Here is an 18,198-nt window from a genome sequence, read left to right as displayed (position 1 = left end):
GAGGGGCTGTTTTATCCCCTATGCTACAGAATATTACATAACATGACAAATAGTGTATTAAATACTATTTAAATGCTATATATCAAAGTATAAAGTGGGGACATTATCAGTATGTGTCCGGGTTTGTAAAGTTATTTTCTTCTTAGGTACAGGATCAGCAAAAAAATTAAACTACGAGCTTCCGAAACTTTTATTTTGAATTCGAATGTCGCAGGCAGGGCAGCTAAACTCGCGCACGCGCACGCGCACTCAGCGAGGAGTTTGTGTATTCCGGGTCACCTTAGTGAGCTGAAGTTTATCGGCACTGTCAGCTTTATTTTAATACTTCAGCTCTGCTTTGTGTGCTTCTCTGCTATCTCTGCGTTACGAACAGTAAGGTCTTTATATATATTTTATCAGTACTGCGCAATAATGCGACGGTTTTTTAACCGTGGTATGTTTCTTTCCAGCCATTCAGCAAGAACAGCAGTAGAGTGGATTCAGGCAAAGCTGAATACAAACATACACCAGTAAAAGTTTCATTGTAATAAAGTAATGACTCGAGTAATGGTAAGAAAATGCACTGAAAACAAGGCTGGGTAAAAAAGTATCGGGTCCAAAACCTTCTCCAAAAAAATTCCCCTTCAGCTGCAGGAGAACTTAGTACGTCCAGCATGTATAAGCAAAATGAAGTTTGTCAGGTGCTGTTCTTCTCTTTTTTAGGATTCTCGAGGTCTGAAATAATCTGTTAAGTCCCACGTTAGAGAGGAGAGGAATGGCAGGGCAGTCAAGGAGCTGAGCCAATAGAATAGGAATATTAAAGCCAAAGCAAGGTGAAGGTGAAGACAGAAATGAGTGAACATTCAATTCATCACAAATATACAGTATAGTCAAATAAATGTTATCTTTTAGAAAAACTGAGGAAAATGCAAATTCAGCAAAACTGTACTGAGGGAAGCCGAAGAAATTAGTACTTACCTCTGTGAGCAGGTGTTTGAAATTGGCTGTTCAGCTCTAAATAGTCTTTTTCTGACCAGTGAATGTTGCTTTTTCTTTACAGTAGAGAAAGTGGGAACCAGTATTTTATGCTTTTATCAGTTAGGTGTGGAAAACATGGCAGTATGTTATTGCCATGAACGATATTAATTGCGTTAAAATCCACTTTTCTGGGCATTTCATGGGTATCATCAGTGCTTGTAGAAGCCTGAACAACTGTATCTGTCATCAAAAAGACTAATTAGACTAACTATAGACAGCCTGTAAACAACAACCAGCATACAGTAACTGCATAACAAGAAGTAGGTGATTGTATGTAATGCCGTCATATTATTTTGTTAAATTTACTTTGTCAATTGTTTAATTTTTGTACAGCTCATTATTTCATTTTTGAAAATGTTGAATTAAAAAAAATATGTATTCATGGTTTTTAATAGCCTTTTAAATTCTTTTTTTTTGCTTTCAACCTGCAAAAATGAAATATTGTGTTACACATTGTGTGTTGTGAATATATTATATTTTTATATCCTGTGGTGTTTTTGTTATAGCTCTTCTTTATATCCAATGCTATTGTTATTATAACAGGTGTTCACACCATGGCACAGTCTGATGTTCCAGTGTCTGCTGCAGCAGCTGGGAGCCTAGCCGAGGAGTTTGCTGTCCCCTCTCATGTCGAGGAGGTCAAGAAAGTGATGTCAGAATTTGCTGAGCAACACGAAGCTGCTGGCCGCAGGGTTGTGTTGATAACTTCAGGCGGCACCAAGGTTCCTCTGGAGTCCAGAACGGTTCGCTTCCTTGATAATTTCAGCAGTGGCCGGAGGGGGGCTTCTTCTGCTGAGTATTTTCTTGACTCTGGTTATGCTGTGATCTTTCTACACAGACATCGCTCTCTCTACCCTTACACGCGACTCTACACAGGGATCAATCTGCTAGACAGTCTGAAATTTGAGCCGGGTGATGAGGACACTAGCCGTGTGTTGTTGAATAAGAAGGAGCTTCCGAACATTGTAACAGTGCTGAAACGTTACCAGGCTGTGAAAGCGGCAGGCTTACTACTGCCAGTGGAGTTCAACACTTTGTCAGAGTATCTTCACCTTCTCAAAGCTGCAGCACAGGCGCTCAGTTCAATAGGTAAACACATCACAGCTTACATTATACACCAAAGGTGTTGAATATCAGTTCTGGTTCTGGAAAGCACAGATTTGTAATTCCCCTACCCACTAAACCTGGCAATTAACAGAAGAGTTTAATCAGTTGTGTCTGAACAGGGAAATCACCAAACTGTGCTGGACATTGGCCCACCAGGACCAAAGTTCAATAGCCTAGAAATACACTCCTGTGAAGGTGCCATGCGAGAAAAAAAAAAAGTTTGAATTTACAAAACCAGTGCTGCGTAATAAAGGCTTTAAAAAGCTATATGATACATTTATTTTAATTGTTGTAATGATTCTTATTTTACTTTACATCAGATAAATCATCAAATCAAACAATGGTACCAATGAATGAATAAAAAATGATCAGCTACTTCTTACCTTACCATTTATGCAGTTATTGTGCATTGCCTGTTATTATTGAGCGTTAAATCTGCCTTTTTGTGACAAGACAGTTATCCACTGTCCTAGAAGCACTGGCAATACACATCACATACTCAGAAACTACACTGTAACAGTATTTATCATGATAACAATAACACATTGTCCTATTGCCCAGCTCTGCCCACATGTATCCAGTTCATGTGAATTTGTGTTAATATTAGGTTTTACATATCTCAGGTTCCAAGGCTATGTTTTATTTGGCTGCGGCTGTTTCTGATTTCTACATCCCAGCGTCTGAAATGCCAGAACATAAAATCCAGTCTTCAAATGGGCCTCTACAGGTATGTGGACACCTGAACATCATTCAAGTGTGCTTTTTTTTCGGGGGTGTGTGTTTTGGGTGTTGCCTCAAAGTTGTAAGAACACAATTATCTATTATGTCACTATATTCTCTGGCATTAAGATTTCTCCTCACTGAAATGAAGATTCACAAACAATGAAATAGGTGTGTGTGTTACACACACATAATATTTTATATATATATATATAATATTTATAGTGTATTGCCAAAAGTATTCACTCACCCATCATTGAATCATTGAATTCAGGTGTTCAATCACTTCCATGGCTACAGGTGTATAAAACCAAGCACCTAGGTCTGCAGACTGCTTCTACAAACATTTGTGAAAGAATGGATTGCTCTCAGGAGCTCAGTGAGTCCAGTCATGAAATTTCCTAGCTACTAAATATTCCAGAGTCAACTGTCAGTGGTATTATACCAAAGTGGAAGCAATTGGGAACAACAGCAACTCAGCCACAAAGTGGTAGGTCACGTAAAATGACAGAGCAGGGTCAGCAGATGCTGAGACGCATAGTGTGCCGAGATCACCAACTTTCTGCAGAGTCCATCGCTACAGGCCTCAACTTCATGTAGCCATCAGATTATCAAGAACAGTGCGTAGAGCTTCTTGGAATGGGTTTCCATGGCCAAACAGCTGCATCCAAGACTTGCATCACCAAGTGCAATGCAAAGCGTCAAATGCAGTGGTGTCACTGCACAGTGGTGCCAGGAGAACGGTAGTTGTCTGACTGCATTGTGCCAAGTGTAAAGTTTGGTGAAGGAGGGATTATGGTGTGGGGTTGTTTTTCAGGAGTTAGGCACGGCCCCTTAGTTCCAGTGAAAGGAACTATGAATGCTTCAGCAGACCAAAAGATTTTGGACAATTTCATGCTCCGAACTTTGGGGGAACAGTTTGGGGACGACCCCTACCTGTTCCAACTTTACTGTGCACCAGTGCACAAAAAAAGGTCCATAAAGACATAGATGAGCAAACTTGGCGTGTGAAGGCAGATGAGTGAATACTTTTGGAAAACACTGGATACTATAAAAGACAGAAATCTGTTATCTGTGATTTTTTTTTTTTTTTTAAATCTTTTGTGACCAGGTTTCATGGCCTTTTCTTGTGTGTGTGTTAAACAGATAAGCATGAAAATGGTTCCTAAGATGCTGAGACCACTAGTGAAGGACTGGGCTCCAAAAGCTTTTGTCATTTCATTCAAGCTGGAAACTGATCCATCCATCCTTCTGGAGCGTGCTCGTCGAGCTCTGGACACGTATAATCACCAGGTCGTGGTGGCTAACATCCTGGACACACGACGCGGTTACGTAGTCGTTGTGACCAAAAACTCTCAGCAGGAGCTGAGTCTCACAGATGAGGAAGTTCAGAAGGAGATAGAAATCGAAGACAAAATCGTCCGCAATCTCTTAGCTGCACACACACACTTCATGAGCCAATAAGCTGTCTTATGACAAGAAGCGTGTTGTTCAGTTTATGTCAAATGGTTGAAGCAATGTTTTGGCCAAAAATCAAACTTAAATTATTTTCCCCTTGCTTCCAGTGTAGTTGATCAACCAAGACATGTTTGGTGTCTGACATTTGCTATTTTAGTTTTGCACTGGAGTTGTGAGGCTAATTAGCCAACAAGTAATGGATGCTTATGTATACCAATTAGCATTGTGCAAACTGCATGCCTAATTCATCACACATTTGCCTCAAACTGTGCAAGTTGTGAAGTAATTTCAAATGTGTTTGGTTACCTGTTTTTGACACTGAATTATTAACTTTAGTTAGTTAATAAAATGTACAAATGAAAAATGAAACATCCAGTTGTGTTAATTTCAGAAAGTAATTGGATGTATTAAGAAAATCAAAGAAAACTTACCAGTAGGTTTTTTTAGTCAATGGGTTTGGGATAGTAGATAGATGATCTGCTCATCAGCTCACAACATCATTAATATATGAGAAACACTTAATGTCCAATAACTGGTGTTCAGTAGTGCTCAAAAATGTGACTGAGTTAAAACATTTTATGCTGCTCTTTGTTGAGAAATTTTTTTTTGTCAAAATGACTAACACACAAGCCCCATATGAACCCCCTTTATTTTGGCCTTATTCAGGAGCGCCCTCTACTGTCTGACTGATCCAGAAGACATTGGGTGGCAATTCTCCTCTAGAAATGATCTGGTATAATAATCTTCCTTTACTTGTGAGCTGCATTAGCCTCATAGCTCAGGTGCAAAACTAAACAAATGAAATTCAGACACGTCACATGTCCGAACAATTTAAGGTATAGGTCTATATAGGTAGATCAGTGCAAACAGACAGTTCATTCAGTTCATGTAAAATTTAATTACATTCAGTGTAATTTAGAGAACTATAATGAACTCCTCCATCTGTGAAGAGTATCTAATGTGACGTGCCTGTGAAAACCCTACTACAGACGTGTCAAATCTTATTTGCAAAGGCCCAGTGTGGGTGCAGGTTTTTGCTCCAAACAAGAGCTCACCTGATTCCAGTCTCAGTCTGTAAACAACTGTTAATGAAAGCTCCTGCTTTGCTGCAGTGAGAACATACAGCCTCAACAGTCCTTTGTGGATAAGATTAGATACCTCTGCCTTACTGTAAAAACATTCCCAAGCATGTCTTTTCCAGATGTTTTACTGATCTGTGTTGTCATGTCATTTTTAGTTATGCAACACTTGAGATTGAGTGGATTGGTCCTTGTATGGCTCAAAAATGCAACTCCTTCATTTTGTCCAGAACTGAATTCATTTGTCCTGATCAATTTTGACATGTCTGCACTCAAAATTGATTTTAAAGAAGAATTCTAACATTATACAAAAATTAAGCTTAGCTCATTTATTGAGATATAAACAGTCATTCTGAGGGGTTTGACATGAGAAACTTACCAATTCTAATGCATTTACAGTGGTGGTTATAGGAGTTGTGATGTCTACAATGCAAATACAGCAATTTTATTTTCAAGTGAACCTACAGATGTTTCAGAAAGTTAATATGTAAATGTTTATAATTGTAAAATAGTGGTAACCGGTGGTAAAAAAAATTGTTTATTTGGTAGTATTTGTCAGTGCCTTGGTTGTGCCATGGAACCACCATGAATGGATTTCTAATAATACATTTTTAGGTCAAAAAAAATTCACACTAACTTTGTTAGAAGCATTAAATGCTTCACATGTCTGGTTCCCATCACTACTGTGAACAATTCTGACAATTTTCTGTAGAATGGTACATTTCACATCAGAACACAGACAAAAATTGGTAGAATTCCCCTTTAACTCAACAACAAAAAACATTTTGCACTTTAATCATTTGCAGGAACTAAACAGATTACTTGAGCTTAATACTCTTCTTAACTCCAGCACGAATTCCAGACAGTTCTCCACTGTATCTCGTTTCTTCACGCCGAACATCACGAACCTAAAACAAAGACATTCTCACCATTAGCAACTGAACAAACAGGTTAGGCACGTAACAAGCCTTGTTGTTTACTCAGATACAATCTGTGTATGTCTTTAATGTGATCACATCCTAATCAATAATGATGCCAAACAGCATGAATGATCCACATGCATCATGATCAATGAATGGACAAACAGCAGAAACCGCATCATGAAGATCAGCAGCTCTGAACAGCTCTCAGCTGTCCAGGATTTGGGCCAGAAGGGCATAATAAAGGGCACATGCTCTAAAGCCGCAGTCACACCGGTGTCGCCTCGCTATTTTCTATGTGGGGGTGAAGCAAACGGTAAATATTAAACAGTAAATGGTTAATATTAACTGGTTGCTTGCCAGGTTCCTGAATTCACAGGGAAAAGTTCACCTAGATGAACTTGGTAGGCCCAAAGTGAAATGTAATGGCACCAGAAGCAAACTTTTTTTGCATTCTTTTCAAGTGAATTGGCCTTTTTGCCAGGCAGATTTTATTTGTGATGGGTGTGACCACAGCTTAATGCTTCTGCAGATTTTAACAGCCCTAACTTCAAGTTTGCAGTTGCTGATACTGGATGATGATGAATTAAATACTTTTTAAAACTTGTATAATGTGAGTGACTGCAGACACCCTGATTAAGGCAGCCTAAGACAAATTCATGGGAAGTGTTTTTAACCAGATGCTGTACATCATACCTGTCCCTTCCTGCGAATGTTAGCACGCCTGAACTTTTCTCTGTGTTTGACTCGTGGATTCCGGTCGATCTTCTTTCTCTTTGGAGTGAGTCCTTTATTCTTGGCCATCTTTCAAAAAGAATGTATATATTATATGAACATGCAGAAAACAACAAGAAAACTGAGTATTGTATTTACTAAGAGCTAAACTTAACAGTCCTTGGCTAACAAATCACAAATTGTGTGATTCACTTGTATTATATACAAAAATCATATATACAAAATCTAAAAATAGCTATGTAATAATATAATTTAATAAAATATTTGTTGGTTTATTATTTCATCTTTGTTGTCCAGAGGTTGGGATATATAATGATAGCTACATTAAAAAATAATAAAATTATATAATGTTTAGCTTAAAGTGAACTGTATGTTTTTGGATTAAGGGAAGGTTTAGGCTGTTGCCTCAAGAAATTAATATGCTCCATATGTCTAATTTGTGATCGGAAACAAAGTGTTTTGAAGGTTCTCTTGTATGTACAAGGGACAAATAAATGTGTTTTTTTTCTTCTGATGTTTCATTGTACCTGGTAAGTAATGCCTCGTTTAGCATCTCCGTCCAACTCTTGCTCCTCCAAATCCTCCTTGTCCATCATTAACCTACAGATCATTGCAATCACAGTAAGTAAACTTCGAAAGGGGCTATATCCTACATTTTCCTTGTATTTTGTTTTTGCCCCTGATGTCCACTTATGACCACCTGTGCACCAAATACATTCGTAATTCATTTACACATGACCACTTTCTAATTCTAACAGATAAAGTGGAGTTTAACAAGCTGGGCTCCCAAGTGGTGCAACTGTCTAAGCGTTGGCCCTATCATCAGGAGATAAAGTAAAAAAGTAAAAAAAAAAAGAAAAAAAAAAAAAAGAATTAAGCTGATTTTGTTACCGTGCCTTCAAGACTGCCATGTAAATGACCTCTGTTTTGATTGGCTATATTTTCTACCAAACCGTGCAAACAGTCCTAGCTAAAACACTCCTTAATCTTCAATGAATGGGGCTAAACTGCTAAAGGCTGAATAGGCAGATCCACCTAAAAGTGTAGGTTTTCATGACATCACAAAAACAATACATTCAAAATAGATGGTTTCCATTTGTAGTTTCTAAATATGAAAGGGGGTGAATAGTATGTTAAGAAACTTTAACAATGTTAACATTATACATCCAGCTCTACAAAAAAATGGCCCATCAAATTAGAGCTGATATTTTGGTCCAAACCCAAAAATATTCAGACCAACTTCTTCCAAGACCTTGCTCCAAAACCACCAGGGAGCAAAAATGTTAATATTCTTTGACAGATGTGGTCTATTTTAACCCATTTATTTATCAATTAAAGCATTTTAGCTGCATTCCCAAATATCTCTCTGTTAAAATGGCTGCATTAGGATCCTCCATGCTGACCTCATGGACCTCAGGGCAACATAAGTGACTTCAGCATGCCAGATTAAAAATTGTTTAAGGTAGTAAAAGTAAGGAGGAAAAAAAAAAAAAGTAAAGGAGGTTGAATGTCCAATGTTCAGAAGGTAAAATCTGAACTTGGACAAATGTTACATGGACCCAATTAGTCAATTTATAATATGCTGTTGAGTTAAATTAACCACTTACCCATCCCCCTGCAGTTCCCTGTTTTTTCTCTTTAGTTTCATCCTTTCCTCTATCCCTTTATAGAAGAGCAGGGCTGCGTCATCATCCATATCTGATTTTTCTTCCTCCTCTACACCAGCCATCTCTGATACCTACAGACAGACACACAGGCTGATCAGCTCTCAAACAGGCTTTCATCTTTTTATGCTCACAATGTTTCAATGTTACATGTGTGAGATCAAAACAGCAATTAGCTGTAATATTTAAACAAATTTCCTCCCTTCAACTAAAACTGTATAAAGTATACTAAAAACTTTAGAAATTTTTTGCAGTTGTGCATAAACTTAGTGTCATGTGACAGCAATGTCATCACATCTCTCCTTGCAGCAACATGGGAGAGCAGAATTGAGGAGACTAGCAAACTGATTACACTAATTCTAGAAAATAATGTGACATCTATGTTTGATGATGAATAAAATTTGACTAAAAATAGGATGTTTAAAAATATTATTTGCTTCTTACCGTGGCCTTGTTGGCCTGTTTGCTGTTCACTGATTTTATTGCTGCTCTCTCTTGCACGTTTCCAGAAAGCAGCTGTTGCAGTTGAGGTGCAAGTTTAGCATCAACAGCCCCCAGTTCATTTATTAACTATGAAAAGAACGAAAAACAATACTCTTACTTGTAATACAGGAATCGCACATATGAACCCATTTACAATTAAAAAAAAAAATTACATTTTTTTCCTTAGAAAATCAACAAAACCAGTTAACACCTCCTCTACAGAGAAAACTCTTCCATACAACCAAATGCAAAATTACTGTTTATTTGCTGGATTTAACACATTGGGGAAGAATAAAACATAAAATGTGGCATGTTTAAACGTTACAGGCACTTTGCATTATTTTTACCAATATGTTAAACCAGCAAATAGATATTGTACACAAATATTTGCAGAAAACTGTCATGTTTAAGTTGGTTCCCTGCAGTGGATGTGTACTTATTTCCACTTATAAAATCAATAAAACATGTAATTTGACAGGAGGTGTTCAAACTTTTCCATATGACTGTTTTTCTTACGGCAATTTTGAGACGGTGCCAAACACTAAAATGGATACAGTGACAATAGACCACTGTAGTCGTGCATCATTCTGTAGTCATGACGCCCATATCAGGAACTAAGCTCCATTTCTCTGTGGCCAGAATGAATAGGGTTTTTGAAAAATTGCATCTATCGCACCCTGCGTTAAATAATAATGTTTAGAACCCGACACGTTTTGTCCTGTGTACATTTTTCTCCTGAATACCACTGGATCCTCACAAGTACAAGGGCGTAAAAAGTTATAATACTAATATTGCTAAATGTGAGCTAAAGTTACTGCGCATCAATTTGATGTCACTATGCTACATGAAACTAAGGGGGGTGAACCGGTTCAGACGAGTTGTGCCATCTTATCGAAACGTTTTACTGTAGTGCATTTTTACTGGGAAACCGTTAATAAAACCTCTAGGTAGGATATTTTGATAGGCTAAAACTCCTTATACTATACCTGTGTTACAACTACACGGCTCAATGTAGCTCATTTTTTTTCCGCAGTTTCTTGTTTGAATGTTCCCGTTTCACCTTAAATGGTGCAGCAGCTGTGACTGGTCATCACAAACATTAGCAAACTAGACAAAATACTGACCTGTTAAACAGCAAAATAAGTTAGTCACTCAGCTGTTAAGCAGAAGTAGAGAAACCTCCTCATCATGCCTTTCAACCCTCCATGAAACTGAAGTCAGCTGCTTGTTCAAATTTTCCCATTCCACCTTAAAATACCGCAGCAGTCCTGAACGTAACTGCTGCACCATTTAATGTGGAACGGGAAAAGTCCAACAAAAAGCTGGTGAATGCCCTGAGAAAATGCCCTCAGTAAAATGGATATTCTGAGAGCCTAAATCAGTTTATCAGGGGGTCAGCAGTGATATTAAGCTGAGTCTGTACTGGATTAGCCTCAGTACAGGTACGTTTGTAGATCACTTCAACGTTTACTGCCAAAACCAGTTTAAGGAGGCTGCCTGTCTAATGACGTGATTTCAGTGCGCAGTAGCTTTAGCTTACATGTATCAATATTCATATTTCAACTCTTTAACGACCTTGTAATTCGGAGGATCCAGTGATATTAGAGAGAAGAATTTTCACAGGACCAAACGTATCGGGCTCTGAACATTTTTATTTAACGCAGGGTGCGATAGAGGCGATTTTTTGAAAACCCTATTCATTCTGACCATAGAGAAATGTAGTCGTGTCGTCATTTTGTAGTCGGCGCAACTCGGGTCTAAGAAATGAAGCTTAGACCCGGAGTTCCTAATATGGGCATAACAACATGGCGCTGACTACAAAATGTCCATAGACAAAGCCGTCTGTAGAGGCTGTGTTTCATGTATAAATCTTTAAACATTGTCTGTACACAATGGTCTATTCAAACATATAATGCAAGTCACCAACAATACCTCAACCAGCCAAACTAAAAACTCCCAATAAGATATAAAACGGAAGCTTGGAAGCTTTAGCTTCTGATGTGATTCCTGCTGTCACTGTGCTACAGAAAGCAAAACTATGACTTGTACTTTACTTACAGCTGTACAAAACCACATTTCTTCCAACTCTCCTCCACTTCAGTGCTACTTCAGTAACTAATGCAGCATAGCTAGCTAATGCACTTCATTTAATATCACCTAGATTTTAAGTATACTTTTTAAGGTACATTAAACTTATTTATACTAATAACTACTACTACTAATTCCAAGTAGGTTACTCAGTATGGTATTGGACTCTGTATTGGCCTCTGTATTGGCAAATACTAAAACATTTTTTACTCCAGTAAGATATATCTGTTTAGATAGATTGTGTATAACGTTTGTGTGTGTGTGTGTGTGTGTGTGTGTGTCCATGTATGTATCCATGTATGTATATGACCCATAAAATAAATAAAACCATAAATAGAATTAAAAATGATCAATGCTGTTAAACTACAGAGTGAAAAACAATGATTTATACTTACATTTCTGTAGGTCACCAGTCTCTCAATCACTGGATGGTTATGTGCTGGAATTCTCTTGGCTTTTAAAACCAGGTAAAAACTTATGTTGGTACAATAACTGCAAACAAAAAGAAAAACAAATTGCACCACGATTGTAATGAACTGATATACATATGCACAAAAGCCTTAAGGGACACTTACTTGAGATAAAGCTGCTGCTTAGTTATAAGGTAATTTGCCCCCTGGGGGAATAGAAAAAAATGATGTTTTCAGTGAGCAGAAACAAGTTCAACAGAGAGAAAAAGTCATTAGAGGGGGATTAAATTCTGTTAATGCACAGTCGTAACTATGGCTTGAGAGATCCTCACCTTTCCTGCTGGAATCTTTCCATCTTTTATCATCTGTACAAGTGGCTGTATCTCATCTCTCAGTTCGGTCAGCTAAACAGACAGAACCATAGCAATTAGAAAATTAGGCAAGGCTACTTCTGCATCCCTACTTCTGGATATTTTTGGGTGGTGGACACCCAAAGAATGGTCCAGCAACCAAATAACATCTGATCAGTGGCCCTGTGGTCACAAATGACCAGTGGTGGACAGGCTAGAGTGGCTGATACATTTGTGCAGCAATGCATTGGCCACTGTCTGTAATTGTACATTTACATAGAGGACCTTTAAGGTAGATGGAGCGCAAAGTGGCCAGAGAGTGTAAACACATGGTAGTGGGTTCTAATGAAGTGTACAGTAAAATATTTCTGCATACATAAGGGCAAGATAAAATATTAGAATACTGCAAATAGAAAAGCTCTATCATACCTTAGCCTTGAAGTCATGAATGAGCTCCAGTAACTCTGGAGATTCCTTCTTAAGCAGTTTAAGCTTTTCCTTCTGTGACATTGTGTTCAGGTCTTTTTCAATCCTCTGCTCTTTCCCGCTGGTCTCTTCAGTTTTCTCAGCTTCTGCCTCTACTGCAAACTCCTGATGAGCCAAAGAGATCACTGCATCACAATCACAACAGAATGAACAACTCAAAATCACAAAATCAGATCGAAGTAAGTAGGATATTACACTGTTTCTATGAAAAGTGAGTGTCTTAGCATGAGAATCTGGCACACTGCCAAGGATGCGTTGTTCAGGACATGACTAAGAAAGCAGAAAGGGCAGGTCAGCTCTTACATTTCTCTGATAAACTAATATATCTGCACAATGTCCACCTGTAAAACGATGGAGTCTTCATTGCGTCCAGTGCTGTACCAGTAAGAGTTAACAGAAATGGGCTTGTTTACTCATCCGACACAAAAACCTTTTTGAATTTTTGAATAATAAACGTGTTGCCATTTTTTATATAACACCAGAACTGGCACCTGAACAGGTAGAGGCCTACAACCTGTTAATGTCAGTTAATGTCCTTTCCTTCCAGCTACTGCCATGCTTATCTCCAAAGTACACTGGGTTTGAAGCAAAATGCACAGCTGATGTTAACAACATCAATAATATCAGTAACATTAGCACACTATCAGCAGACTTCACTGGACAGTACTCACAGCAGATCTATGGATAAATCAATAAGCCGCAAACTAACAAAAGCAACAGCATGGTGGAAAGCTCCAATTTCTCTCAAAACAAGGCATAAAGAAGTAGTATGAGAGTGAGAGGTCTATACACATGAAATGTGCAGTCACTGTTGCTCTCCTTGGATGCTGAAATCCAGAAACACTGTTCACTTTATGGTCATTTTCAAGTTCAATTAGTGAAGATAAATATGTTCTGATGAAGCGTACACACACACACACACACACACACACACACACACACACACACACACACACACACACAGTGTTTTCCAGATACTATGGAAACATACCTGGAGCAGGTTTAGATCATAGTCTTCCTCACTCAAGTTGGCTGCTAGTCGTCTCTGAATGTTCTTGGCTTCCTCCTCCTCTTCCTTATCCTCTGCTTCGATCTCCTCTAATGATTTTCCCTCTAAGAGCAAATAAGAATCAAACGCAACCCTTTTTTCCCAGATTTAGCCTCATTAAAGAATAAGACTCAGTCAATAACTTTCTACAATGTAGGCCCTTCATGATTACTCAATTATTCTTGATAATTAGTACACAATCAGCAATTTATTTAAAATTTTCCTTTTTAGCTTTCCAACAATAACACATGGCATATAATGCATAATATACATACTTGCAGCAGTGTAGTCAGAATTATAGAACATTTTCTTCTTTCTCCCCCAGGCCATGTCATTTGGCAGATCTATTAAAAAAGGAATAACAAGATTGATAATATATTTGAAAATAATACTTACATCTTTAAATGTATCATCAATGTAAATAATTTAAAAAACAGGGAAAGATTAGAATTTGAGCCAAAAATGAATGCATGTCACCGAATTACCATCATCTTTTCTCCCTTCTAAGTCACTCTCCATGTCTGTCTCTTCATCACCATCTTCATCTTCTTCTTCTTCTTCCTCCTCCTCCTCCTCCTCATCAGAATCTTGAAGTGACAGGGGCATTACTTCTTCCTGAACAGATAAATGATCACTTGACATGACTTTCGTTTTCTCTCATAGCTACTGTTGTGAGGTCAGACAAGCTTTAAAGAACGCTAGTTCTGGTTTTCTGGTTAACATTCTAAAATGCTTCATTTCACAACACATCACAATAAATTAAGTCTCTTGGTCAAATAAAACGACTGATTAAAAAAAAGCTAAATCTGACTAGCAATAAATGTAAAACAATTTTATCTTATACATATTTCATAGCAATTAAATAAACAAGAAAATTATACAAAATGTCATTAATTTGAGTGTGTTGTTTTCCTTAATAACGTCAGTTGTTCAACATAAATGGGTTAAATACTTAGTCACTGAAACATTATGAAGGACCATATTTGTAACCTGAGTGCAATTTGACTACCTCGTCTGAATCATCCTCCCGATTGCTGCGCTTCTGTACCCCATGAGCCAAAAGTTTCTACAAAACAGAAAAAGGTTTTAGTTACAGTCTGATTCTGGACTCTTACAGTTGTTCAGAATGGGTGTCATGGCAAAAATACATTACGATACCTGAAGACATACACAACACACAATATGAACCACAATCATTGTTTTTCATATTTAAAAAAGTTAAACCATTTAAAGATAAAAAACAAGGGATCAAATCAAACAGCAGGTGATGATTAACAAAGTAAGTTAACGCTATAATGAGCTGCCATAAATTAGCAATTTGCTACTATAATGTTTATGCAGTTCCTACAAACAGGTTATAGCTGTTTACAGACTCTCAATAATTTATCTTTCCAAGACGCTCTATGACCCAAGTATGTGGATACCTGACACCACACCTAAATGAGGAGTTTACCCCCTACCGGCCACCTTTGTGGCTATAACAGCCTCCAATCTTTTGAGAATGTGTTCCACAAGATTTTGGAGTGTGGTCACACGTTCACACAGACATTCAACGGTTTGGTGGCATTAACATTACCCTTCGCTGGAACAAAGGGTCCAGGCCCAAACCCTGAAAAACAACCCCAGATCACTATCCCTCCTCCACCCAACTTTACTTCTGGCATTGTGCATTCCAGATGGTAGCGTGCTTCTGGCATCCAACAAACCCAGAATCGCCCATCAGCTTGCCAGATTGAAATCAGACATATATTGGGCCAGAGCCAACTGAATTTCATGATTGGGCAGATTTTCAACTTCATCAGTTGTCATTTGCTGTGCAGTGTGAGAGGAGCAGCAAGGCCCAATTAACCACCCAAGCGCACTCCAGCTCAGCAGTCGAACGATCGCATGAGTTTCTGGCATGTCACAAATTTTGGACACTCACATTTTGTTTCAGTTTGTGCATTCACACAAAATGAAGTCCCACACAGACCATTCACCAAAAATAAATAAATAAATAACCGTTCCTACACAGGCAGACACACAAAGGAGCATAACGTCAACATTTGTGCTACAATTGTCCGTATATGCTGAATTTATTATGAATATTATTATTTATTTATCAGACATATGATGCACCGTATCGAAGCATCACATGGCTGAATGCCATATAGCAATTTATTAGACATAAGAGGCACTGTACAAGATCCAGCCAGCACTTTGCTTGGGACTCAGACATGCAGCATGTTTTGAATGAAACAGCTTTATTGGAACTGTCTGTAGACAAAGCTAGAGCTGTCTGTAGGGGCTGCATTTCATGTGCAGTGTGAGCACCTATGTTGCGTCATGTCAGTCAGACCAGGTGTTTTCGTACCGTGGGAGTACACAAACCACAGTCTTCGACTATACATGATGGGCGATTCACAGGTACAGCAGGAGCTGTCACCAAAAAACAAGATTTTTAAAATCGCACACTGTATGCCTGGCTCACGGGTGACTTATCACTTCAGATGACAATTTTCCACCACTCCAGAGTCCAGTGGTGGTATGTTTGGAACTCTGTAGTAAATGATGCAACAGAGAATAGCCAAGTTTTACAAGGAATGCAATTCATACAATCTATATGTAATTAGAACTCCACTCTGTGAGTTTGTCATCTACTGCTTCATGGCTGAGATATTGTTGCTCCTAAATGCTTCAATTTCAATAGCACCTCCATTTGACTAGGTAGATCTAGCAGGATACAAATTCCACAAACTGACTTGTGTCAAAGGTGGCATTCTCTGACACAGACTGAAAGTGACTGAGCTCTTCAGTATGACCCATTCTACTGCTAGTGTTTGTCTATAAAGATTGCATGGCTTTGTGCTTGATTGGCTGTGGCTGAAACACAAACTCAATAATCAGGAGATGTGTCCATATAGTTTTGGCCATATAATGTAAATGCATTTATCTAGTGTTCCAGAAGCACTCATAATACTCTCAATACGATCATAACAGCATGCCATCACATAATGCATCACAATAACATATCATATTGGCCTCCTCCCCTCCAGTCCCCGGTCTCAGTCCATGACAGAGGAGCAACTCACTGCGATCTTTTTGTTGTGGAACTCCTCTACTTCATCCTCCACATACTTTGATGATTTCTGATAAGAGAAATGCAAACCAGTAGCAAATGTTAAGTCAACATATTCTAGGACATGTGATCAATATTAAATGTATTGGGTTTATACCATATTATAACACCACATAGAGCGGCTAGAGTTCAGTACCTTATCTGGGATTGCTTCATCCTTATAGCAGGCAGGATCATCGAGGTCATACTCTTCTACTTGCTTTGGTTTTGGCCTGCGCACAGTCCTGTGAGGAGAAAACAATTTCAAGAGAAATTAGATCATTTTGTAAAACATTAAGATCACTTTATTTCAAACATTTCTGCTTTGTTAAAGCGACATTTCAGCCTTCTTGTATTTATCAGTATCATTTTTATGTAGTATTCTGTAGTGCAGCACTGCATGTTTCCTTCCTTGGACAGAATTCGTTTTCATGATCAAACGCATCATGGATAATTCTTAGGGTGAATTAACACCCAAACAAAACAAAGCTGGCCCCGGACCTAAATTAAACACAACTATTAAACACAACGTTTTAGGAATAACACTAATTCAGTAGAAGAATTAGCCAGTTATCTAGCAAACAGACCCCCAAAACTCTTTCAAAAGATACAAAGATACATCATCAGCAAGAGGTTTTCCTAGTCGATAGACAGAAAAAGCTCACTTTAGAGATTAATACATCACCGCTGCAAGCAAGCATATTTTCAACAAACGTAAGAAAATCAAGGTTTCATTTTGACCAAAGCAACCCTTTGAGAAAACCGAATCCAATGTTTTGTTTAAGCAGCAAACCAGTCTCAGTACTTATGAAGTTCTCTTAAACGTACATACCTTCTTGCTCGAACCATGCTGCCCTTGGCTCCTTATAACAGAGACTAACTCAATTAGAAAAACAGATGCACTGATATTAATATAAAATCATAAATAAACGACAAAATCAAAACATTCGGAGTAATAAGATCGCACGAGTTTCCCGAACACGCGTTTACGCACAAATGGGTGATTATTTCCTGCGCAAAACTCACACTTCAAAATAAAAGTCCTTACGCCGAATACATTTAGGACATCGAGGGACAGCAACACAGACTCTGAACATCAATGACATGTCCAGCAAATACATGACAATAAACATGTTTATTTCCAGAATATATTACTTAGACACAAACGCGGGCCTGAAAAAAGCCAGAAATGCAGCCTGTATTACACTGCACAGTGGCTACAGTGACAGAGAGAAGGGAGGTTTTTAAAGGAGCCATTGGAGGGCGCAGTGCGGTTCTGTACTGCAGACTGTGAAAGGCAACTGAAGATGCCCCATAAAATTGTGCAAATAGGACAGGCTTTACACGCACATCTTCTAAGCCGCTTCTCCTTCTGGGTCGCAGTTGTGCTGGAGCCTATCCCAGCAGTCAGGGCCGGCCCTTCCATTAGGCGATATAGGCAAATGCTAGGGACGCCGTCTGTCCAGGGGGGCGCTCGCGTGCATGTTTTTTTTTGTTTGTTTTTTTACAAATGAACAATTAATAAATATGAAAACA

General features: G+C 38.4%; 2 protein-coding genes across 2 annotated transcripts; one reads left to right on the top strand and one right to left on the bottom strand.

The window, feature by feature from the left end:
* Positions 1-253: 253 nt before the first annotated feature.
* ppcs (phosphopantothenoylcysteine synthetase) lies at positions 254-5,899 on the top strand. The gene is made up of 4 exons (XM_017692857.2): positions 254-372; positions 1,561-2,106; positions 2,748-2,851; positions 3,991-5,899. Exons 2-4 carry the CDS (start codon positions 1,572-1,574, stop codon positions 4,306-4,308), a joined length of 957 nt encoding a protein of 318 aa, XP_017548346.1. The 5' UTR covers positions 254-372; positions 1,561-1,571; the 3' UTR covers positions 4,309-5,899.
* utp3 (UTP3 small subunit processome component) lies at positions 5,696-17,673 on the bottom strand. Its single transcript, XM_017692856.2, has 16 exons — positions 17,495-17,673; positions 16,820-16,907; positions 16,637-16,693; positions 14,575-14,631; positions 14,051-14,180; positions 13,841-13,909; positions 13,509-13,630; positions 12,461-12,622; positions 12,014-12,085; positions 11,847-11,887; positions 11,667-11,763; positions 9,145-9,270; positions 8,644-8,774; positions 7,564-7,636; positions 6,998-7,105; positions 5,696-6,289 (listed from the first exon to the last, which is right to left on the bottom strand). The coding sequence occupies exons 1-16, from the start codon at positions 17,509-17,511 to the stop codon at positions 6,200-6,202; spliced, it is 1,440 nt and encodes a 479-aa protein (XP_017548345.1). The 5' UTR covers positions 17,512-17,673; the 3' UTR covers positions 5,696-6,199.
* Between the last annotated feature and the right edge of the window lie 525 nt (positions 17,674-18,198).

Source organism: Pygocentrus nattereri, chromosome 21, assembly GCF_015220715.1.
Source record: "Pygocentrus nattereri isolate fPygNat1 chromosome 21, fPygNat1.pri, whole genome shotgun sequence".
NCBI lineage: Eukaryota > Metazoa > Chordata > Actinopteri > Characiformes > Serrasalmidae > Pygocentrus > Pygocentrus nattereri.
Note: the sequence above shows the minus strand (reverse complement) of the source record. Positions and strands in the feature narration are given on the sequence as shown.